This window comes from Arvicanthis niloticus, chromosome 2, assembly GCF_011762505.2.
Source record: "Arvicanthis niloticus isolate mArvNil1 chromosome 2, mArvNil1.pat.X, whole genome shotgun sequence".
Classification (NCBI taxonomy): domain Eukaryota; kingdom Metazoa; phylum Chordata; class Mammalia; order Rodentia; family Muridae; genus Arvicanthis; species Arvicanthis niloticus.
The window spans coordinates 132522164-132546970 of NC_047659.1; the positions used below are offsets into that span (position 1 = coordinate 132522164).

The window sequence follows — 24807 nt, forward strand, 5'->3', positions numbered from 1 at the left end:
ATGTGCACACACACACACACACACACACATTCACTTTGGTTCCATGGACAATGGTACTGGTGGGATTCGCAAGCTTTGGGGAAGAAATCTGGAGAAATGCACAGCAAACAAGGATTCCCAAAGATACTCTGAAGTCCTGAGTCGTCATGATGATCAGAAGACACACACACCATAAGCAAGAGTGGCAGGCAGCCCTGCTGTAGTCTGGAGGTGAGGAGAGGCCCCTTACAAGATTAAAGGGATAGCTGGGCAGTGGTGGCACATGCCTTTATCCCACAACTTGGAAGGCAGAGGCAGGTGGATATCTGTGAGGTCAAGGACAGCTTGGTCTACAGAGTGAGTTCCAGGACATCCAGGGCTACATAGTGAGACTCTGATGCTCCCCAAAAGATCAATATTAAAGATTACGATTGGTTTTCTTTTTTTAAAAAAAGATTTTACCTTTTAAAAACTTGCGTGTATGTTGCGTGAGTACAGACCTGCTAACATAGTAGTCTAGGTGCTGAGAAGCATAATTCTGATGCGTGGCCTCCGAGCCTTCAGAACACGTAGGCCCTGCACCCCGAGCCATTTCTCCAGCCCCGTGGTCTTCTTTCCCTTGTCCATGATTTTGACTTCGTATAGTGAACTTCTATACAATTTAATAATATACAACAGACAATTTTGTTGGTTTAATTTTGATGTATTTGTTAATTTTATGTATATGGATGTTCTACTTGCATGTATGTTTGTATACTATATAAATGATTAGTGCCTTCAGAGGTCAGAAGAAGGCATTGGGTCCCCCGGAACTGGAGCTGTGCAGGTCATTATAAGCCTCCACATGGGTACTGGGAATCGAACCTGGGTCCTTGGCAAGAACAAGTGCTCCTAACCCAAGAGCTATCTCTCCAGCTCCATTTGTTTTTTGCTTTGATGTTTGTTTGTTTGTTTGTTTGTTTTGAGAGACAGTGTCTCAATATATACAATTGCTGGCACAGAACACACTATGTAGACCAGACTGGCACCAAACTCACACGGTGCTACCTGTCTCTGCTTCCATAGTGCTGGGATTAGAATGTGTGCCACCACACTGGCAGCTGTTTTACAATTGATTAATTTATGTTTCCATACATAGTTATGGTATGGTATGTAGAGCCCCGTTCCCCCCCCCTTGGTCCTCCTCCTCTTCTCTTTTCCTCTTCTCTTCTTCCCATTCGCTCCCCACCCCCGTCTCCCTAGTTTCATTTCTACCTTTATGCCATATATCCATACATGATGTTATGTAGCTATATGAAATATAGGAACCACAAATGAGAGAAAACAACTGCTATGTGTCATGCTGAAACTGCCTTCAGTCACTTAACATAATTGTGTTCACCTGTGTGCATTTTCCTACAAACATGGTGGCTCCTGGTCACAGGTATTGCCGAAGCTCCCTCTGTTATTAGCAAAGCCCTGTGCTTTCTCCCCTGGTGGGTCCTCTTTTCTGGCTTTGCCTATGGCCCTTTTTTATTCTCCCATCCCTGTTGTGGTGGGGCACGTGTCCCAGTAGCTGTCTTATCTTTTCAGTTGTGAGTCTGGCATTTAACCGCTGAGCCATCTCCCCAGCCATCCACTAGCTTTCGAAAGACTATCTCTTTACAGAAGACTCCTTGTCTCCGTGTAGGTGGCCTCCACGATGTGCTGGAATCCTTGATCAGCATGAGATGATCCTTTCCCTTCCCACATCCCCTTTGTTGTCCCTGCCTCTCTGTCCCGTTCACTGTCACGGTGGCTTCATGCAGCCAGCCCCCTGCACCTCTGTCTTCCTAACACAGCCCGAGTCTCCATGTGTCAAGTCTCCTGTCGTGAGGAAATCAGGTGGACTGAGTTCGAGCTCGCTTTGACCTAACCCCTGTTTAAAGTTCCCTTCCTAAAGCACCACATTCTGATGCCCTGGACACCAGGCCTTCACTTTGTGAATTTGGAGACACTCGATCCCTTCCATAACAGTGTGAAGCTAACAACGTTGGTTGTGTCCAGCCGGTGGCTCGCTAAGCAAAAGGCAACAGGCTTGGATCATTGACTGACTCCGTGCTGACATATGAGTCACCCAGTCCCTCGCCTGGGAGGATTCCATAAGCAAAAAGTGCCACATCCCTACCCCAGTCTCCCACTGTTTGGCTAGGTGATCCACAGATCCTGACTGGACTGTGTGACAGGGAAGCTACTGATGGGTCAGGTGTGAACACTGCACAAGGCCACCTTCCCCCATCTCCAGCATGACAGTCTAGAACCATCTTTCCGATGTGCCTTCCAAACTCCACCCTCACATCTTTTCCGTGTCCTTTGATGCTAGTCCACAAAACGTCTGTGTAACTGTGACAATAAACTTACTGGCTACAGATGTAATTGTAAATTCAAGTGCCTCGGGATTAGCCAGGTAAAGGTGAGCAGGGTGGCATACAATAGGGCTTAATGAAGAGTGAGGCTAAGTGGAGACACTGCTCTGCCCAAAAGGTATTATATCCAATGCGCTTTAAAACATCGGCTAAGCACACACAAGAAGACCCCCCAAGCTCGCCCCCCATATGCAGCTGCAAGCATCTCGTCTGAGTGACCTCCAGTGAAGACGTGGTGAAAGGCAGGTTTTGAAGGCAGGTGCACAGACCGGCTTTTGAATCTTGGGTTCTTATTTTATTTTATTTTATTTTATTTTATGTGCATTGGTGTTTTTCCTGTATGTATGTCTGTGTGAGGGTGTCAAATCCCCTGGAATGTGTGGTAGAGACAGTGGTGAGCTGCCATGTGGGTGCTGGGAATTGAACTCAGGACCTCTGGAAGAGCAGCCAGTGCTCTTAACTGCTGAGCCATCTCTCCAGCCCCTTTTAATTGTTATTTTATTTGATGTGTTTGGGTATTTTGCCTGTTATATTTCCGTGCAGTCTGTGTGTGCTCAGTGACCTTGGAGGCTGGGAGCGGGTGTAGAACTGGGGGTACAGACTGTTGTAAGCTGTCACGTGGGTGCTGGAAATTAAACCTGGGTCTTCCAGAAGAGAAAATCTTGGATTCTTATCTGCATAATGCAGTACTACCTCAAACCTCAGAACTGCTGTGAGGAACGTATAGAATATACGTATAGAATAAATCAGGTGGGAATGACAGTGATTTTATTTTTAAATCAGCGGCTTCTAGAGCAGGTCTGTTTGCACGTGTGGAGCAGTTGTGCCTCCTGGTGGTAAAAATTAAGAACTGCACCTTAAATAAATAATCCTGACGCTGATTTGCACTCTACCGGTGAAGCAGTGCAATGGAAGCCCGTTCTGAAATAAACAAAGCTACACAGGTAATTGCACTCCACGCTTAGGCTCGGTGGCCAAGACCTCTCCCGGCAATTACAGTGGCTCTGGTGACAGTTTAACACCACTTGGCATGCAGTAAACACTTATAAAGTACTCAGTCTGCCAAGATGAATCTACCCAGGCCCTAGCACCTTCACAGGCTCTGAGCACGTCTGGGCCCACACCGGATGACCTTCTGTCTGGTAGACAGGAGGGTAGATAAGCCCAGTTGGTTTTGCTTGTTTGGTCGGTTTGGTTTGGAGGGGGTTAGTAGTTATTGTTGTTGTTTCTTCCTTTCACTGAGCAGCAGTAGGAAGGGGCTAGCCTGGCCTGGAGCCTGTAACCAAAAAAGGAGTAGATCTTTCAGACTCCAGAAATGTCACAAGGTACCCTTAAATTGTAGGAGATGCCACCCAGATTTCTCTTTTAAGCAGAAGGGTATGACTGTGGGGTGGTCACCAGGGATAGAAACTGCATCCCAGCAATCAGACCAAGAAAGGCTGAATTTGCCACAGACCTCTCTTCTGGGAAAGGAGGAGCTTGAGTTCACGGGGCGTGGGGGTTGGTGGTGAAGAGAGGTCGCAATGCTTTCTTTACTTCTATTTGCTTCTGACCACTTGTTCACCTGTGCCTGCCGTGGCTGTCTTCAGAGTTCACTTCCCTCGGGAAGAGAAGGAACCTACACATAAGGCCTGCCAGGGAGCTGCCGGCCCCTTCCAGGAGATGGAGAGACAGAGGCCAGACCAGCTTCAGACTGCTAGGCTCCTGTAGAAGCCAACCCACCTGGCCCTCCCCCTCCTTGCACTCTCCTCACAAGATCCTGGACTCTGATTTTCTCTTGCACACTGGTGTTTGCTATAGCACTATTCACAGTTGCTACCTTATGGAAACATGTGAAGTCACAATGTGTGAAGGAAAATGGACACAGTTGTAGACAATGCTGAGTGAATTAACCCAACTTTGGAAAGATACCATGCCATCTCATTTGTGAATCCTAGACATATTTTAAACTAAATTTGTTCTGTGACAATTCATCTGTGTGTGTATATGTGAGTGTGTGTGAGTGTGTGTCTGATCACATGAGTGTGTACGTGTATGTGAGTGTGTGTATGTGTGTGAGTTGTGTGTATGTATGCATGTGTGTGTGAATACATGTATGTGCATATTAATGTGTGTGTGAGAGAGAGCATGTATATACATGTGTATAAGTGAGCATGAGTGTGTGAATGCATGTGTGTGCATATGGGTGGGTGTATGTGTGTGAGTGTGTGTGCGTGTGTATGCATGTGTGTGTTTGTGAGCATGAGTGTGTGTGAATGCAGTGTGTGTGCATATGACTGTGTGTATGTGTGAGTGTATATGAATGTGTCTGTGAGTAAGTATGAGTGTGTGCATGCATGAGTGTGTGTCTGTATATGTGAGTGTGTATGTGCTTGAGTGTGTGTAAATGTGTGTGTATGTGTAAATGTGAGTGTGTGTATGTGTGTATGTATAAATATGTGTGAGTGTGTATATGTGTGAGTGTATATGTGTGAGTGTGTGTAAATGTGTGTGAATGTGTATGTGTGTGAGTGTGTATATGTGTGAATGTGTATATGTGTGAGTGTGTAAATGTGTGTGAGCATGTGTAAATGTGTGTGAGCATATGTAAATTTGTGTGAGTGTGCATGTGTGTGAGCGTGTATATGTGTGCGCGTGTGTAAATGTGTGTGAGTGGGCCAATGCATGTGTTAACACCATCCCTGACCAGATGTGTGATTTCCCATTCCCCACCCTGGAACTCACTCACACCCCTCCCAGCCCATCCCTCTCCGCTCTGCTACCTCCTCCTCCCAGGCAACCACTGTGCTGACTCTGTCACTGCAGCCTGATGTTTGGAGTCCTTCACACCCCCGTCCATGCCATTTCTATGTCTGCTTCTCTCACCTAATCCAATGGTTTTTAGATGGGATGCTGTCATCTCTCATCGATCCTCACTATTCTGGAGCAGATCCCCTACTGATGGACAGAGCTGTTTGTTTTCTGACTCGTCTGTTGACAGTCACATATATTTCTGGGTTTTGGCAGCGATGCCCAGAGCCACTGTGAACATTCTTGTTCATGTCTTCTTGGACATATGCTTCCATTTATTTTGGGTAAATATGTGGGAGTGAGAATCCTGGATCAGAGGGTAGGGACGTGTTTAACTTCAGCAGAAGCTGCCAAGCTGTATTCCCGGGCAGGCAGACAATCTGGCCAACTGATTTCAACAACCCATCTCATCAGCCAGAACAAGCCACCAACTGCCCTCCTCCTCAGAGACTGCACAACTAGTCTCTGGGCGTCTGGAGACTGGAGCAGCTTCAAGAGACAGGCAGGGGCTGCCTAGAAGCAGACGATGAGATATGGAGAGATGCCCACGTGATTTGCCTCCCAGCATTTTCCCAGTTCCCCCTGCAGACCTCCCAGGGCCTGTATGCAGAGAGATTCTGAGATGTCCCAGATATCTACATAAAAGCTGGAGAGCAGAGCAGAACAGAGGTGAGGGGCGGTCATTAGGAACTGCTGTGGAAGCCAAGGAAAAGACCTGTCCCCATTCCTGAACACCATGCCGTGGAGGTGGGGTGGGGCCACCACAGACTTCCTATAACTTTTCTGATGGCTAACTCCCTAGAGCCAGACGTGACAGTTTTCTTATAGCCACGCCCAAGCTCTCCCTGTCTGAATTCCCCACCCTTCATCTACAGTCAGTGAAGGTTCAGTGTCAACCACATTTTCTTGATCCAAGTTTTAGAAAACTGTCTTTAATGCAAGCAGATTGTACAGGCCACTCTCACTAAACGACTCATCAGCTGGGCCCAGAAGCATCCAATGGGCAACTGGAGGCAGGAGGAAAACTTGGCTCTGTCGCTCAGGAGATGCTGCTCGGTTTCTAGAATACTTGCCTAACATGCACAAACCCCCAGCACTGCAAAAATGAAGTGGTGGCAGCCGCCTGCAATCCCAGCGCTGGGGAGGAGAAAGCTAGAGGCTCAACATGTTGTTGGCTACAGAACCCTCCGAAGATACCAGAAGTCCCCACTAAAAACAAAACAAGGACATGAACTTTAGTTAAGGGTGCTTGCCACAAAACCTGATGACCTGGGTCCAGTCCCCAGGCCCTATAGCATGCCTCTCTCTCTCTCTCTCTCTCTCTCTCTCTCTCTCTCTCTCTCCTCTCTCTCTCTCTCTCTCTCTCTCTCTCTCTCTCTCTCTCTCTCACACACACACACACACATCACCCTATCTAGAAGCCATCTACCCTCAGCTGCCTTTCTCTGGCAATGGCACTGACTCCTTTGTCCAGTGACGCTGAATGTTTAAGTGAGATGAATACAGGCTCTTGTTTTGGTCCCAGCTTCACACCCCCCCCCCCCCGCTTCTGTGGTACCTGGACCACTCACCCCATCTATCCAAGTCTTAGTTTTCTCATCTTTAAAAACCAAGGAGTGGAGTTACTACATGGTTCTCTTGTGCTTGTGCCACGGCTGGTATTATTAGAAGTGTCTTACTACATACACATTTGCACACACTGGCCATCACTGCTCCAAAGAAGGACGTTGTCAGGGGCAGGATCCGGAGTGGGTAGATCTGTGAGCTGAGCCACGCTGCTTACTCTTCTGCCCCAGGAAAGGGAGTGGAAGGCTAACAGGGACCAGCTCCTCCAAGCAAAAGAACAAACAGGTAGAGAGGAGAGAGGAGGGATATCTGACTCATAGACACAGTATGCATTCTTCAGTGTGCTTTCAAGGTCTGTGTGCATTTTGCCATCCAGATGTTGGTTTTTATTCCTACAGTCTCAAGGCAGGTTTCCATATGCATTTCTCAAGCTTGGTGCTCCCAAAGATCATAACTGGGCTGGTGTCTCTCAACACAGCCAGGTTCTCTGTGGGTCTCTCAGGGATGTTGAAACTACTTGCTACAGATTCCAAATGTGCCTTTATACTCCTCGGTCCCTCTCTTCTCTGCCACAAGGCAATGGTTAATTATCACAGTCCTTACCAACGTCCATCAGTCCCCACCTTCTAAAATACCTTAAATGACTGCAGAGCCACACAGGTCAGGGGATGGGCCAGGAAGCACGACTGAAAAAAGACATCTGCTGTGTTCTATATTTAAGCCACCAGGGGTCGCCCATCTTACCTGACTCAGTCTCCAGTGTTCCAGCCGGATTCCAGCAGTCTTCCCGTGTCCCACAAACCCCAGCCAGTCTGCAGACCAAATGTTCATACCCACCCCCTTCCCCTCTGTGAATTTTATCAAAGGCTTTGCAGGTTAAACAAATTCTACCCCTATTCCATTGGCACTGACACTCCTGAGGTATCCTGCAACCACCCTCCTCCTGGGACTCAGGAGGGTATAGAGGTGTTAAGGCATCTTCTCCATCCAGAATACATATGCAGTTCAAAGCAGCTCGCCTGTGAGGAAGGCAAGAGCTATGCTCCACAGTGAAACAGAAGAGGGCTGAAGGACCCACAGGTATACACAGTCAGCAGCAGTGTTGGGCCCAGAACTCCTGATGGCCTATAGCACAGCTCAGGTGGTGACAGGCTCGGTCCTTTTGAGGTCTCCCTGGCTACTAGCTATGAGGAAACCTTTGACATTGCTTGTTCCCGGACAAGCTAGAGAACCTTCTCCCTCCAAGAGCCTACTGTGGGCAATCCAGGGTAAGCCCACCTCCTCCCCACAGTCTCTGTGGAGTGTGAGGTGATCTTGGTACTCCCAATGTTCCATGTCTGCAGCTGCTTAGTGGATGCTCAAGTCTTCTCTATGACTTTGGGGCTCCTGGAGCCTTTCCATCAAAATGCAAAAGGGCATTATCACACATAACAAACACTGTGCAAGTCGTGAGATAAATATTTCTCAGAAGCTTTCTATATCTGTGGTATGTGTGTTGCACTTGCCTTGTGGGTCACATAGATGCCAGGGCATCAAGATATCTATCTCAATTGTTTCTTCACCATATTTTTTTGAGGCAAAGTCTCTCATTCAACATGGAGAGTACCATTTCAGCTAAGCTGGCTGGCCAGCAAACCCCAAGAGATGGAGTTACAGGTGCACATCGCCACGTTTCACTTTTGTGTAGATTCCATTGCTCCAAACTCGGGTCCTCGTGCTTGCACAGTGCTTTACCCACTGAGCCAACCCTCCAGACCCTTCCAGTCCTTAATGTAACCCTAATGGTAACACCAGGGGGCAGGCAGGGTTGCCCCCATTTTGTAGATGGGACACTATAAGTGGAGGCTCCAGACATAAAGTGTCTAAGCCAGGACCGGAGTGCAGAGAGCCTCCACCTCAAAGGACAGACTCTTAGCTGCTGCCATAGGCTAACCAGAGCAGCTTTAGGAAAAAGACTACAAGAGATGTGTGCAAAGTCCTGGACCTCTCCTCCAGACTGGAGGCCCCTTGGCTACTCGCCAGTGCTTTGTGGGAGCATCTTTTGAAAGAGAAAGTGATAGGAGTAGGACTGGCTGCCTCCCAGCCTCTTCTCAGGTCCAGCAGCACCCATTCCTCATCCAGGACTCACAAGCAGACACCACAGCACAGCTGAACCTGTGAGCAGATGCGGATTTATTTTGGCACAGACTTGGCATCCTGAACCCTAACCCCTCAACCCATACCCCCTAAACCAGCTCTGATAGCTCTGACAGGCACAAGCTTGTCCTCAGGGCTGGACCACACCCAGAGTAGAGCAATGACCTCAGAACCAAGGCCTAGGGCCTGTCACTCCTGAGTAACCTCTGCCCACCGCATCATTCCCTAGAATCCAGGAAAACCCAACCAGAGGCAAAGTCCCGCCTACATTGGCAGGTACAGGAACATCTGCAGGCTCCTCTCAGTAGAAAAGCAATTCCAACCAAGCCACCAAGCCCCGGCAGTGCTAGGAGCAACCAGTGTAACTCTAGAGGAGAAGGTGCCCATGGACTTGGAAGAAAAGGAAGCTGACCCCCAATATTCAGGTTCAAGGCTGCCCCGGGAGGGTGTCTGGCTTCCGTGCCGAAGTCCAAGAGGTCCGAAGAAACGAAGTCAGAGTATCAGCAGCTTCCTCCAGCTCAGCTTGCATGCCATCACCTCCTCTTGCCTAAACTTGAGGGGCCTGGAAACTCTTTTCTTCCATCCTCCTGGGACTAGGGAACCACTAGTCCTGGGCTGCCATGCTACACCCAGCAAGCCCGAGGGCCCAGACACGCAGTGTGGTGCAAACTTCTTTAAGTGAGGTGCATGCGGGTAAACCTTTTGCCAAGCACGAATCATTGGTGCACGGGCTGCACCCAGCTAGAGCCCAGACTTGCTCCTGTCTCCCTCCATCATGCTTGTCTCCAGCCTCTGCCAGAGAACGTGCACCAGGGATACAGCTCTTGACTTCCACAGACTTCTGTGCCATGCTCCCCTGGTCCCACAGTAGCTTCAATGGGGGGACAGGTATAAGACAAGTCATAGGACATCACAGTAGCTGTAGCTCTCAGGCCCAGAGCTCCTACACCAATGCCCAGGGGACATCCATGACTCTAATTGAACTCCAGCCTTAGGCTCAGACACACTCAAAATCAGGGGCCATCACCAACATGCCTCGCCTTCTTAGCACCCCACTCCAGACCCCCTGTAGGTGGCTTCCCAGCCAAAGGCTCAGATGCTCAGGTCTCCCCTGCTACTGGTCCTCAGGGGATGGCAGCTAGACTGGTTGCATGCTGGTATATTCAACTGGGCTTCTCCATTTCCTAAGCTGCCCTCCAGAACTCTGCGAACCCTGAGCAACATGGGCTGGGGACGACTGCACTACCCAAGGGACTTCTGTACCCCTCATCTTCCTGAGTGGCCTCAAGACATCAGACAGAGGACTAGATTGGGGATGGAGTACGAGGAAGAGGGAGAGATCTGTATTAATATCTTGCTTTCGTGATACATCTCAAAACACACAAAAGCCCAGGGAAGGGTGGCAGGGCAAGGTGGGGCAGGGCTGAGGACAGGTGCAGGAGCAAAGGGGCTCAGGAGACCAGGGCTATTCCCTCGGGGCATCCTTTGCCCTGGAGGGTACGTAGCTATTCTCTTCCTCTGGCACCCCAGCACCCAGCATGGGCTCATGGGAGGCCTCCTAAAATGTCCATGGAGTGGATATGAGCAAGGTCTGCAGTCCCATCCTCCTGGGACACCTGCTTGGCATTGCAGAAAGACAGGTCCTGGCATCCTCAGTGGAACTCCTGGCTCTGGATGAAGAAAAAAACAGTCATCAGACGATGCCCAAGTCTGAGCCACAAGAAGGGCAGGGACCAGGCCTCTGCTTTGCAAGGTATCAGAGACAGGTCCTTGAGCCTCCCTCTTGTTCCCTGCTGGCCCTCTGATCCTGTCCCTTCCCTGCTATCTTCTGGGGCACTCAGATCTTTCGGACCCCAAAGCCCTAAGTATTTGAAGAAAAGGCCCTCCTTCGGGCGTCCAGTGACTCAGAGACCCTCCAGAATTCAGCATTAGACCCCACAAGGCCAATACTGCCACTGGCTATCAAACAGAGACAGAACAAGGATGTCCTCGCTCCTGGAAGCCTCTATGCCCCACTAAGCCAGGATCAAAGCAGGAGTTCTCTTGGCCATGCTCCAATTCAGGTTGTAAGGTTTGTCCCCAGCAGCAGGAACGTCCTCACATCAGTGAGGACCCCTGTCCTTTAGCCTGGGCCCAGATTCTACCCTAGGAAGGAAACAGAGGCAACTAAAGACACGTGGAGGGACAGGAAACTGAAGGTGGTGGCAGTTCCATGTGGAGAGGTGGAGTTGAGTATGCGGGGATGCAAGGAGCATCACGTCTGTACACTAGGGAGTGGGCTTTACCTAGCCAGTACCAAGTACCAGGCCTTACACCCTGGCTTCCAGGCTGCACCCTATAGCCATACCTTGTAGATGAGGGTCAAGTCAGGAGGTGAACGAATAGGATAGCTAGGCCGATGTTGAGCAGGATCACCATACAGATGAGGACGGTGTTGGGTACCTGGAGGTATGGAGAAAGTCTGCCTGAGTCCCCAGGATGTCCCCAGACACCCCCACGCCCCCAACAAGTTTACAAAGCTGGGCAAAGAAGCCAGGGCTTATGGAAGTATCTTCCTAAAAGCATCCCTGGTTTGTCTACAGTTGGACCCTGCACCCGGGTCTATAGTGGACCAGGAGAGCTGGAAGAATTCTTGAAGCTAATAACCCAATCCTCCTGGGCGTCGAAGAGACCACAACATCAAAGGCAGAGTGGAGTCTGAAACTCCATCATTCTCCTTAAAAGCTACCTTTCGCTCTCTGCTGCTGAGTTTGGTTCCCGGACCCTAGTAGAGGCCCGGAACTCAAGCCCTGTTGGGATCTTCCTCCACCCCACCCCACCCCCCAAGCCCTCCCTGCAGCGTCCCGAACAGGGAGGTAGCCGGTACACTAGCCAAATGCCACAGACTCCGGAGGTGCAGTCTACAGCTCGGGCTCCCACTTACCAGGGCTCCTCTTGTCACCTGTGCTCAAGCCTTCTGAGAGTCAGGCCACACTCAGTGTCCCGCTGTCCTGAAGTTAGCCCCTGTCCTGTCTTGCCTCCAGTCCCCCAAGTTACCCCCAACTCCTTGCACGCTCACAACACCGGCCTGGAGCTGCAAGGACCTCAAAGGCTCGCCTCTACCCGCAGCCTCACCTCCTCCACCTCCACCTCGGCCTCGGCCGCCTGCGCCACTTCCTTACGACCCTTCTTCTTGCCACCCGCCTTGCTCAGACCCCGGGCCTCTGTCTTGCGCGCCTTGGCCTTGGGCTCGGCTTTGGGAACTATGGGCTTGGGCTCCAGAGTGGCGGGCTTGGCGGGCACCGGGCTTCGGGGAGCAGGGGGCTCCGCCTCAGGAACGGTGGCGGAGACTGGGGACGGGGTCGCCGAGTCCGATCGCGGGACCTCGGGCTCGGGCTCGGGCTCGTCCTCCAAGGGCGGGGGCTCGGGTGGCCCGGTGCGCACGGCGTAGCTGTGGTAGCCGCGGTACATTGCCACCTCGGGCTCCCGCGAGGGCGCGGGCGGTGGCTGCAGCGCCTCGATGGCCATGTGCTCCGAGGCGGGGCGCGCGGGGCTGCGACGGCCGGCGCCATCCGACGGCGTGGTCGGTCGGCTGCCCTCTCCGCCGGGCTCGCCGTTCCAGGCGCCCGGACTCAGCAGGCCGTCCTTCGACGCTGCGGGCCGAGGCCTCTTGGGTTGCGGGGGCGTCCCGGCCGGAGACGGGGGTCCGCCCTCGGGCTGCGGGGTCTCCCGCTCATGCAGCTGCGGGCTTTCCCGGGGCCGCTCCGGGAGGCCGGCGCCCGGACCCCGCTCCGGGGGCTCCAGCAGGCTCTCCGAGTTCTCCAGGATCTCCTGGAGCAGCCGACGCTTCTGATACTCCGGACCTGCCGGGGGGAACAACAGAGAGAGGTAGGCTTCGAACCCACCGCCTGCTAGGCTGTCCTGGGTCAGCAGGGTAAACTCTAGGAGCTATGTTCGTTTACTCGGCCGCCAGTCCAAGGATCAGACCGATGAAGCAGACAGTTTTAATAACTCTGTGGGATAGATGAGATTTTGAATTCTGTTACACAGAGGAAAAGGAGACCCAGGGAGGTTAAATAATTTGTCTAACATCACACAGCAAAGGGCCGAGATGATGTAGCTTGACTGGTCTCTTTCCATCCTTATATCTGAAAAAATATGGGCTTAATCATACTATTGGAAGGTTTTGTTTTATTTTGTTTTGGCTTTTTGTTTGTTTTGCCAAAGCCACTACTGCTCCGGTCAGTGGTTGGCACACGCCTTTAATCCCAGCACTTGGGAGGCAGAGGCAGGCGGATTTCTGAGTTCGAGGCCAGCCTGGTCTACAGAGTGAGTTCCAGGACAGCCAGGGATACACAGAGAAACCCTGTTTGTTTTTGTTTGTTTTTTTTTTTTTTTTGGGTTTTTTTTTTTTTTTTTTTTTTTGTTATTTTGTTTTGTTTTGTAAAAAGCCACTACTGCAATGGTCACCCAACTCAGGCTAGCGTCGTGCTTCCTGTGACCAGCAGGGGGCACACTGTGACCAGAAGACTCACCCCCTGCAGCACAGACCGGCCACTTTGGAGAGTGAGTTGTAGCCAAAATGGTGTCTCCAAAGCACTTAGCATGTCGCTCACTTAGGACCCCTCCGATGTGCAGAACACCAGTCTCCACGCTCAGCAGCTGGCTTGGCTCTGCCAAGCTCAGTCTGTGTCACAGCCCCTAGTCTCTTTACTCAGTTCACCCCCTGCTACCATCTAGCTTTCTGAATGTCGCGCTGTTCCATTTCCGTGCCTTTCAATCTGCAGCCCCCTCTTCTTGATCCATCTGCCCAAGCGCCCAGCACCTCCTGAGCAGTAGTTCTCAGAGGGTCGTTCCAGACGCTCCATCACTTGCCCTGTACTTCACTGAGTGTGTCATTCACGGGTTCCACCCAAACCCATTGAACCAGGAACTCAAGAATGGGCCCAGTCAGGGTCAAGTCAAATCCACAGACCTGATTTGAGCCCAGAGTCCCAGTCTGACCAATCAGCCAGCATTCATCCCCGGTGTGAGATGAAGTTGCCAAGAGACATGGCCACTGCAAGCTGACTGCAGCCATTACATGCTCATAGTTCATGCCGGGGAAATGGACACTATTCTTGTACCCATGTCACAACTCAGGAGTTGAGTGCTACCATTTACCCTGCACGATATCCTGAAGCTTGTGAGTAGCAGATAAGGATTTAAACATATGAGTCCATGCTATCCTATGCAACTGCCTGTATGACTTGGTGGGTCCCAGTTATATGGCGTCAGAGCCCAGCACTGTGCCTGACACATAGGCAGTGTCTGATCAATTCTCCTCAAACTTTTGAAAGTTGCAGAGAACTCTTTGATCTTTTCATGCACCAGAGACCCTGACCCTCATCCCAGCATCACCAGCTGCCCCTCCCCCATCTGCCTTACCCAGAGTAGAGTTAAGAGACAAGCTGGGGTGGGTTCTGCTTATAGCTGGGAACCTTGGCTATATCCCCAATCTTGCAGAGATGGACTCCCTAAAAATCCTCTCCTGTTTACATCCCACCCACAGATTCCAAAACTCGGGCATTCAGAGTTCCACATCAGCACCTCCACCTTGCAGCAAATGAAGGGCCCACCCTGGGTCTGTTCTGCCCACCCCATCCCTGCCTGGCCCTACCTGGCTGGTAGAAGTCTGGAGCCAGATCCTTGGCCAATGTACGGGCAATGTTGGACTCCTGGTTGGCAGCCAGAGCAGCCTGTTCTGCTGCTTCGGCCTTGGCTTTGGCATGGCTTGTCCTAAGGAGACAATATAGTGGGAGATTTAGAATCTAGCCTGCTGCCCATCCTCCCTAAGACACGGCAAGTCACCCTGGACAGAGATTCTCACTTGGAATGTCAATGAGTGAGCATTACAGACCGCTGCCCAGACTACTGGACACTCTCTAGCACAGTCCTCCAGTCTCTAGGTATGCACACACAACATTTCTCCAGCCTCCCTTGCAGCTAGGTATGGTCAGATGACTGCATCCTTCCCAGTGCATTCTGGGAAGACCTGAAGCATGTTGTTTCCAGTCAATAAAGCCCTCTTGTCTGTTGCATTTACACCACAGAAGAGGCTGTCACCCCAGCACAGTGTGTTTAGCCTCTTTCATAACATTGTTTCTCTCTCCTCCTTTGGCCAACCGGTGAAGCCTGTAGACTCCTCCAGACAATCTTTTATTTTGTTTTGAGGCAGGGTCTTATTATATAGCCCTGGGTGGCTTGGACTTTATTGTGTAAACCAGGCTGGCCTTGAACCCCCAGAGATCTGCCTACCTCTGCCTCTCAAGTGCTGGAAGTAAAATCGTACACCATCACAGCTGGCAGAACATTTTTTTTTAAATTACACAAAATAGGAGACAGGCACAATGTCTCAGCAGGCAAGGGTGCTTGTCGAGCAAGCCTGAAGGCTAGGCTTGAATCTTGTGAACCCACATAAAGGTGGAAGGAGAAGACCAGCTCCACAAAGTTGTCCTGTGACCTCCATGCAAACACACACACACACACACACACACACACCCCATAAACACACATCAATAATAAGATCAATAAGGTTCCAAAGTACACCAGGTGTGTAGAACTGTGGAGAGCTGCAGCTGAATTGACACTTAAGAAATATTTAAAAGAACAAATCCGTGTGGCTGGAGCAATGGCTCAGGAGCTAAAAGCACATAACAGCTCTTCTAGAGGACCCAAGTACAGTTACTAGCACCCACACCAGGTAGCTCACAACTGCTTGTAACTCTGGCTTCGGGGACCCAACAGGCTCTTTGGATTATTTGGAAACCTGCGTTGACATGCGTGTATCCATACACAGACACACAGTGATGAATCTTTAAAAATAAACAAAAGAACAAATTCATAATATAGCATATATTCTTTTTTGTTTGTTTTGGGTTTTGTTTCTTTTTGTTTGTTTTGTTTTGTTTGAGATGTGGATTTTCTGTGTAGCCCTGGCTGTCCTGGAACTCACTCTATATACCAGGCTGGCCTTGAACCCCAGAGATCTGCCTGCCTCTGCCTCCCGAGTGCTGGGATTAAAGGCACACATATCCTTTTCCACCAACATTAAAAATATCTATCGGGAGCAGGAGAGATGGCTCAGGGGTTAAGAGCACTGGCTGCTCTTTCAGAGGTCCTGAGTTCAACCACATGGTGGCTCACAACCATCTGTAATGGGATCCAATGCCCTCTTCTGTCATGCAGGCATACATGCAGATAGAGCACTTATATACATAAATAAATAAATCTTTTAAAAATATATCTATCAGGTGTACTGACCATCACAATTTAAAATTTAATGGGCATAACTGGATATGATAGCTACAATCTATAATCCAACCACTTGTGGCTTGAAAACCTGTGATTTCTACTGGAGACAGAGTCACAGATTATGGAAAGTATTTCTATGGCTTGCTGCCTATTCCCAGAATGAAAGAAAATGCTGAACTTCATGTTCATGTTCACATGTGCACAGACCCTTTGTGTACCCCACCCAGTCCCTTAGCAGAACAAATGCACCTGCCCTAGTTAGTTGCTGTGAGTACCAGTTACCCATGATTCCATGGTATCCCAGAGAACTGCGGCCAGCAACGGTACTGTGTTCAAAGTGAAAGCACCACTTCCACAGCCTCAGAGAGCCTCCACCAGACTGGATGATGCCAGACCACTTCCTCTGTGACCCCCACAACCTCAAAGCACAGTCCTCCCCACACCCCAGTACCCTGTGCTCAGACCAAACCTGTCTACAGCTGAGACTAGTCCTTGCTCAGCCCCTCCTTTCCTGTGTATCTGCAGCTGACTGTTCCCTCTTTGAGGGCATTCTCTTAACTGCACTAACTTGGAATCACTACCATATGTCATCTTTCTAGGGACAGGGACCTTCTAAATACTATACACACAATCTCTGGTCCCCTGAAAGTCAAGAAATGCGGTAGAGGAGCTGGAGAGGTGGCTCAGCAGATAAGAACATTGGTGCTGGAAATTGAACCCAGATCAAAATCTTCATGGCAGCTCACAATAACCACCTATAACGTCAGTCTTCGGGTGCCCTCTTCTGGCCTTTGTTGGTACTGCATGTACATGGTATACATAACATTCAGGCAAAACATCCATACACATAAAAATAACTAATAAAAATTTTTAATTAGCAGAAATTCAGTAGCTGGGCAGTGGTGGTTCATGCCTTTAATACCAGAACTTGGAGGCAAGCAGATCTCTGAGTTTGAGGGAGTTTCAGGACAGCCAGGACTACACCGAGAAACACTGCCTTAAAAAGAAAGGAAGGAAGGAAGGAAGGAAGGAAGGAAGGAAGGAAGGAAGGAAGGAAGGAAGGAAGGAAAAGAGAGAGAGAGAGAGAGAGAGAGAGAGAGAGAGAGAGAGAGAGAGAGAGAGAGAGAGAAGAGAAGAGAAGAGCAGAGCAGAGCAGAGCAGAGCAGAGCAGGATCAGTAGAGGCAGTCAAAGATTAGGCAGAGCCTGGGATGTCCTGAAGATGACAGGGAGGAAGGATTGGATGAGTCAGAGATACCAGGGATACCACAAAGAACACAGCCCACAAAAATCAACTGTCTGACCTGGACTCAAGTGGGCTCACAGGCATCAGGGAGCCTGTATGGCTCTGACCTAAGTCCTCTGCATACATGTTATGGTCATGTAGCTTAGCATTCTTGTGGGACTCCTGAGAATGGAAGCCGGGCTGTCTCTGGCTCTTTTGCCTGCCTTTGGAACCCTTTTTTCCTACTGGGTTGCCTCTTTCAGCCTTGATGTGAGAACATGTGCCTGGTCTTATTGTAGCTTGTTATGCCATATTTGGCCGATGTCCCTGGAAGGGCCTGCTCTTTTTTGAGGGGAGGGGAGGGAAAGGAGAGATGGAGGGAGGGAGGGGAAGCTGCAGCTGGGGTGTAATATATGAGAGAAGAATAAATAAAACAAAAAATAAAAAGATAAATAAATAAAGAAAGACAGACAGGAAGGAGGGAAGGAAGGAAGGAAGGAAGGAAGGAAGGAAGGAAGGAAGAAAGAAAGAAAGAAAGAAAGAAAGAAAGAAAGAAAGAGAAAGAAGCTCAGTGGAGGCCTGAGCTCTCCTGTGTGCAGAGGGAAGGCTCCCCAGCGGTCGCACGCTGGAATGCCACAGGAAAAAACTTTACACATTTGTCGTGTCACGCTTGACATTGGAGAGATATTTGTATCAGCTGTTGGCACCAGTCTAATATGACTAACAGAAGAACAATGCCTACCCCAGTCACAGCCCTGTTTACAGCAGGCCAGGCACTGTTCTGAAGGAGTTATGAGAGTCGCTCAGTAGTCATCACAATGCCTTAGGAAGTTGGTGCCCCTCCCCCATTTTAGATAGGAGGAAACTGAGGCACAGGCGATCTGATTAACCTGTTGAGGGGCAGCCACAGAATGTGGAAGTTGGCACTTTTGACCCTAATCCCAAAATCTGTGCACTGGATCACTGCTCTGGAGCACGCCTTCAGACATGGTGGACATTGACCACCCAGGCTTCTAAGGCAGCTTATCGTCAGCCATGTGACAGCAGAAATATCCGGTTCCAACTGTGGGTCGTGCCTAGAAGGGCATATAGAATCCAAAGAGACGTCTGTTCCAGCATCTGTGGAGGTTGGCTGCTGGGGAGGTTCAAGTTCAGTCAGTCAGGCATGGGACTCAAGACTTGAAGAAACTCGACCTTTAGGCTGAGCAAAGATGAAAGGGTGGGAGGAGCCAGGTAGAAGGAATGGTACATATAATTTTGCTACTGTTATAAATCATAATGTAAGTATTGGGGGGAGATAGAAGTGTGCCAGAGGCTCCGAGACCCACAGGTTGAGGGGCTTTGAGATAAGCAGAGAGCTAGCAAGTCTGAGCTTCTGCAGATGAGCTAATTCCTAAGAGAGATGATATACACATGCTCTTTTACCTCAGTCTCCAATGCTCAGAGAGGGTCCCCTTAAACTCCTATGAACCAGGTTGGGGGGGCAGTATACATGTATAAAGGCGCATGTAGAAGCCAGAGGTTCACCTGGGTGCCTTGCTCAGTAGCTGCTGCTGTTCCTCCTCCTCCTCCTCCTCCTCCTCCTCCTCCTCCTCCTCCTCCTCCTCCTCCTCCTCCTCCTCCTCCTCCTCTTCCTCCTCCTTCTCCTCGAGATAGGGTCTCTCTCACTGAACCCAGAGCTTCCCATTTTGGCTGGACTGCTTAGCCAGCAAATCTCCAGGACCTTCCATGTCTCCAGCACATGCCCCCAACCCCACCCCGCCCTGCAGATATTATAGATGTGCATAAAACCAAGCCCAGCCAGTCCTGAGGATCTGAGCTCAGGTCCTTATGCTTGTGAGGAACGTCACCCGCTGAGCCATTTGTTTTTGTTTTCTGTTTACGTCTACACTCCACTTTCTAACCTTCAAAACCGCCCTGAGAGGTAGCTGTTACAAAGTGCAGTTGCTGAAGAAGGGCTTCTTGCTCAAGGGTGCAAAGTGTAGCTAACAGAAGGCAGTGAAGAACTCCATAGACGTGGCTCCGGTGACACCCTGATCATTATTGTAGAAGCTACTCCACCACTCCTCTTTCCAGAGGAGAAGACATTGGAAACCACGTGAGCTTGCGCAGTGAGGACGTGACGGCATTGTGGGATTAGAGTCCATGCCCTACTCACAGGCTCGCCTTCCATGTTGTAAGGAACAGTGGAGTCTGACCTCCAAGTCACATAGGTCAGATTCTCAGGCCCCGCCCTCTCAGCCAGGCCACACCCACTCATTGCTGTTTGCTTCAGGACTGCATCAGTCCCTTGGACAAGCACAAAGGCATCCGTGTACACAAATGACCCAGAAGCTACCCAGGTCACGGTGAAGGGCAAGGCTTGGTTGGGGACTGGCAACTTTGCCCTCCAGCTTTGGCTCTGTGGTGAGATGGGACATTCAAATGCCAGAGTCCAGTAAACAAGACAAATCATGTTTTATTTGATTTTTTCCTTTTTTTTTTCTTCCATCGCCTGTGTGCCATGTGCACATGTGTATGTATATACGTTTTGCATGTGTGGGGGCACACGCGTGTGAGTTCATATGTGTGCTCATGTGTTGGGAATTATCTACAATCGCTCTTCTACCTTACTCATGGAGACAGAGTCTCTCAATCAAACCAGAGTCTTGCTAAGCAGTTTGCTCCGGGCTCCCGTCTCCACAATCCAATGCTGGAGTAACAGGAGTACTGCCACGCCCACTTGGCCGTTAAGTGGATGATGGGGATCAGGACCTCCAGGCCTCATGACTGTGTAGCAAGCATTTTAACCACTGAGACACCCAGCCCCCCCCATCATATTTTAATACAATATTTTACTGTAAAATTGATGCCAAAAAAAGCCAGATGACTGTTGGGCCTTGGACGAGGTAACTCCATTTAACCTGCCACCTTCAGTCACGTAGGACACAGGTAGAGGGTGTGATTAACAGATCTCCACCTCCAGAGATTTAAATATTAATGAATTATCAAAAGGCCAGGGGCGTAGATAATTAAGTTATTTCCTCTCCTTTTCCCCCTCCCTATAAAATTAGACTCCCTTGGCTTTTGGGGGGGGGGAAGGAGGAAGCACGTACCACCATTTGTACCACCACTGTACCACCCATTTACCATGTCATGAACAATAAAAGCTTTGGAAAACCGGACTCCACATGTCGCCTGATCTGCCTGATCTGCCTGATCTGCCTGATCTGCCTGATCTGCCACTGCCAGGTTCCCAGCCTTTGGAAACTTGAGCCACCCACTGCCAGCCCGTGGCGGCTGTACCAATGTGGGACCCTCTGCTGGCGGCGTGGGAAGCCCGTCCGGGACCCTGATGCCAGACCGCCGTGGGATCTGGCCGCCAGACTCCCTCTTCCCTCCGCTCGCGAAATTTCTTCCCCACAGATGACAAATTAGGAAAAATATTTTAAATAAAGCCTAATTGGTCTCTACACCTCACCTTGTCCCAGTTCAACCCCAATGGGACCCCAGAGCTCTATGCTCTTTGTGCCTCAGTTTCCCCATCTGTAAGGTGGAAACCATTATCCCCTCCCTGTAGAGTTTCTGAGGAAAAAATGAGTAGCAGGTAGAAAGTGTCACCCACTGCTGACCATCTAGACAGGTGACCATGGTGGTGGCTAAGGCCAGAAGATATTTTTGACATCAGAACAGAGTGGTAGGTGAATCACCCCCTGGTCAGTCTGACCCATGTGTGGGTATGTGTGAGAAAAAGCCTTGTGTTTTGGGAATACAGTCCTCGAAGAACCTGAAACCTCAGGTGGTGGGAAAAGAGAAATGCTAGGCCAACAGCCTTCCTGCTGAGAAGATGCCCTTTTTTGGTCATAAGAGCTGAAGGACTCTCCTTTCTGATGCCTTGGGAAGCTGGCAGCCTGCACTCAGAGTCCTCGAGGATCCTGGACACTGTCACCTGGGCAGCCAGCATAGGCGGTAGAAGTGACCACACTGTCCCAGGCATGAGGCCTGTGGTGATGGTGGGAAGCCTGTGCCCCTGTCCACTGCACAACCTGGCTGGCTGACCCCTTATCAGCCTTTCTCCCTGCACACACTGGTCTGGATTCTGGCTCCCCAATCCAGCCACATCCTCTGCCTTCATCTTCCTTCTCCATCCTTGCCCTCCACATGTGCCTAGAGAATTTGTTTGTCCTGTTACCTGAGGGCCTCACCTTTCGTGAGCGTCCAACCATTCTCTAAACGTAGCCCAGCTATGCTACGTGGCACGCTTTCAGGCCCCTCCACTAGAGGTGATCCATCTTTGGGGAATTACCAAGCATAGCTCAAGGTAGCCTTCACTGGGTGCACCAGGCAGCCCTAAACTGAAGGACTGGTGGCACTGTGGTCACCAAAAGGCCACAGCTTTCAGTTGGGTACCACTCGGGGTGTGACCACTGCACAGGCCCTAGCATCGTCACCACCTGTGGCTCATCAGAAATGCAAATTCTCAAGCTACCCCAGAAACCTACAGATTCAGAATGGGAGTGACCTATGCCTCCTAACCCCCAAGCTGTACAGCCCCTCTGCTGCTGACTCTAGGCTGAGAAACAAGTGTCCACAGAGCTGAGGTCGGCTCCTTCCTAGGCTGTCCCCATCCAGCCGGCGAGGGTTGGGGTGGGAGTCTTGGATGGCTGTCTTTAAGCACCAATGATCTCCCCAGCTTAGGCTGTAATGGGAGACACTGGACTACTTCCTTCCCTCTACCCCAGATGACCCCCTACATCCAAATGAGGCCTCTGGATGAGGGTCTTCTAGGGCAGCACTGGGCTCTCTGGGGGAAGGGAGGGGAGCAGTAACTGGGGCAAGGGGAGGGGCAGGGAGAAGATGCTCTTCTTGGTGGCTTTCGGATTATCTTTCAGCAGCTGGGTTAAAAATAAGGCTGGTAGTTCTGGAATGGTGCAGGGCCATCACTCAGCACAGCCACCTTGGGGAGCACTTGGCACCCCCACCCCACTGCCTTTTCCCCATCGCTAGGCTCCCAGGTGCTTAATTAAAGCCAGTCTTTTTCCCCTGTTGTCCACACCACATATTAGTGGTTTCTAGGAGCCGAACAGGGGTGCAGTCTGACTCCAGGGCTTAGCTTGGTCTGTTCCCCAGGCTGGAAGACCCTTCCCATCCCTCCATACCCAAGGCCCACAGCAATGCTTTGGTCACTCACTTACTACAACTTTGTGGACTGTCTATTATGAAGCAGGCACACTTCTAAGCCCCCTCAAACACAACTGCTAACAAACAGGACACCCCTGAGCCCCTGTTAAAGTTAATGCAGGGCTCGGCTAAATACAGTACATGGCCCAATACAGCCTCTGACTGGTTTTGTACCACCCTGGCTAAAAATGGTTGCTTTATTAAGTAGTTGGGAAGGAAAAAGAAAAGCCAAAGGAGTAATATTTTCTAACACACGAAAATGGTCTGGGATTCAAATTTCGGTGTCTGTATAAAACGTTTTAGTGGCATGCAGCCACATTCATTCATTTGTGTACTGTCTGCAGTTAGGCGGTTGCCATAGAGACGGTAGGATGAGCAGAGCCAGAAGTATTTCCCTTCTGGTCTGTTAGAGAAAAGCCTGCAGCCAGCCCTCTGTTGTATGCAGAATCAAGTGTTTCTTTTTCTCCTGAGATCACTAATGCTCAATTGGCTATCTGTTGAGCGCTTTGCACTGTTTGTAGCGTGGACTACTGACAGGCACGAACACTGGAAGGCTCAGTCACATCCTAGGGATCCAGCCACCTTGCCCACCAGGTGTCCCTGCCATACACCCTACACACAATAGCAGGAAACAAGTTGTTAAGACAGTCAGCTAAGCGCCTGGGGGAGGGCTCGCTTGGTGAAGTACTGCGCATGCAGAAGGACCTGAGTTTGGGTCCCCAGCCGCCACATTAAAAACTAAGCTCAGTGGATATATATATATATATATATATATATATATATATATATATATCCAAACCCTGGCATAGACAGATGAATCTGTGGGGCTCGCTGGCTAGCCACTCTAGCCAAATTGGTCACTCCAGATTCAGTGAGAGACTTTGTCTCGAAATAAATAACTCAAGTGGGTTTTCCCCCTTTCACCTTGACATAGGCTCTGGGGACAGAACCCAGATCTTCCGGCTTACAACACAAGCATCTTCACTTGCTGAGCCAGCTAGCCTGCTTTTCGCCTTCTTTTTTTCTTTCTTTTTCAAGACAGGGTTTCTCTGTGTAGCCCTGGCTGTCCTAGAACTCACTCTGTAGACCAGGCTGGCCTCAAACTCAGGAATCTGCCTGCCTCTGCCTCCCAAGTGCTGGGGATTAAAGGTGTGCGCTACCACTGCCTGGCACTTTTCGCTGCCTTAAGGGTACTTTTTGAAACACAAAAGCTTCATGTTGTAATGAGGTAACGAGGGTTACATTACGCTTTCCTTTTGTAATCTGGTCTTTTGGTGTCCTATCTAAGAATGCTTGCACGTAAACCAAGTTCACGAAGATTTCCTTCTATGATCTTTTCTGAGTATTGTTTGCAGTTTTCAATTTCCTATTTAGAGATGTGAGGATTGCTTCTAATGAGGGGGGAAAAAATAAACGGACTCTGTCACCGTGTTTACAAGTGGGAAAACCGAGGAAGAGAGAAGTCAAGTCACTTACCCATTGGATTATTAAAGTGAGAGTTGAGCCTTACATGGCCCCTGCTCTGGAAAGATGAAGAGTCTGGGGGGAGAGATAAGACAAGGTGAAATGTCTTAAGAGTAGAATGAAGGGAAGATTTCTGGGGGTGGGGGAGAACGCCCTCTAGGCAGGCTGCATGGCCATAGCTGGCATCTTATTATCTGTATTATATAATAAGTAAACACAGATATAAGTTTATTTTCTCATATTCTAAGTTTTAAAGATATATCTTATAAATATTATATATAATAAAATAATATTACTAATTCACTGAAGGAAACTTTGGAAAGCAAGTAGTTTTATAAAGGAAAAACTGCCACTCATATTATAGTGTTTGGAGGTGTTAGGAGCACAGGGACAATACTGGGTGGCTTAAAATTCTTGTGCCTTGATTTTTCCATCTGTAAAATAGTGATATAAACAGTCCTGCAGTTGTAGCATAAAGTTGCTGAATTATATAGCCAAGCAATATACAGAAACCACCTGATATGATGGTTAATCTCAGTTGTCAACTTGGTGGCATCTAGACACATGTAGGAGACAGACCTCTGAGCACACTTGTAGGAACATCTCTTGTTTAGATCCACTGAGGTGAGGAAACCTGTCCACTATAGGTGACACCATTCCCTAGGCTTGGGGTCCAGACTACAGAAAAAGGAGGAAGTGAGCTGTACACAAGCATTCATCACTCTTTGTCTCCTGACTATGGATGTGATATGACCTGTCACTTCAAGCTCTGCTCCCCTCTGTGATGGCCTGCACCCTCAAACTGTGAGTCAAAATAAGGCCTTTCTCCCTTG

At 49.8% G+C, this 24807-nt stretch overlaps 1 protein-coding gene across 1 annotated transcript in view; it reads right to left on the reverse strand.

Annotated features, from left to right (window-relative positions):
- Positions 1-8874: 8874 nt before the first annotated feature.
- Positions 8875-24807, reverse strand: part of Jph2 (junctophilin 2) — a 63907-nt gene continuing 47974 nt past the window's right edge. Inside the window, exons 3-6 of the mRNA XM_034496225.2 lie at positions 14494-14612; positions 11970-12697; positions 11203-11297; positions 8875-10525 (exon numbers count right to left, since the gene is read on the reverse strand). Coding sequence (XP_034352116.1) covers positions 11217-11297; positions 11970-12697; positions 14494-14612 — 928 coding nt within the window. The 3' untranslated portion in view covers positions 8875-10525; positions 11203-11216. The remainder of the gene's footprint in view (positions 10526-11202; positions 11298-11969; positions 12698-14493; positions 14613-24807) is intronic.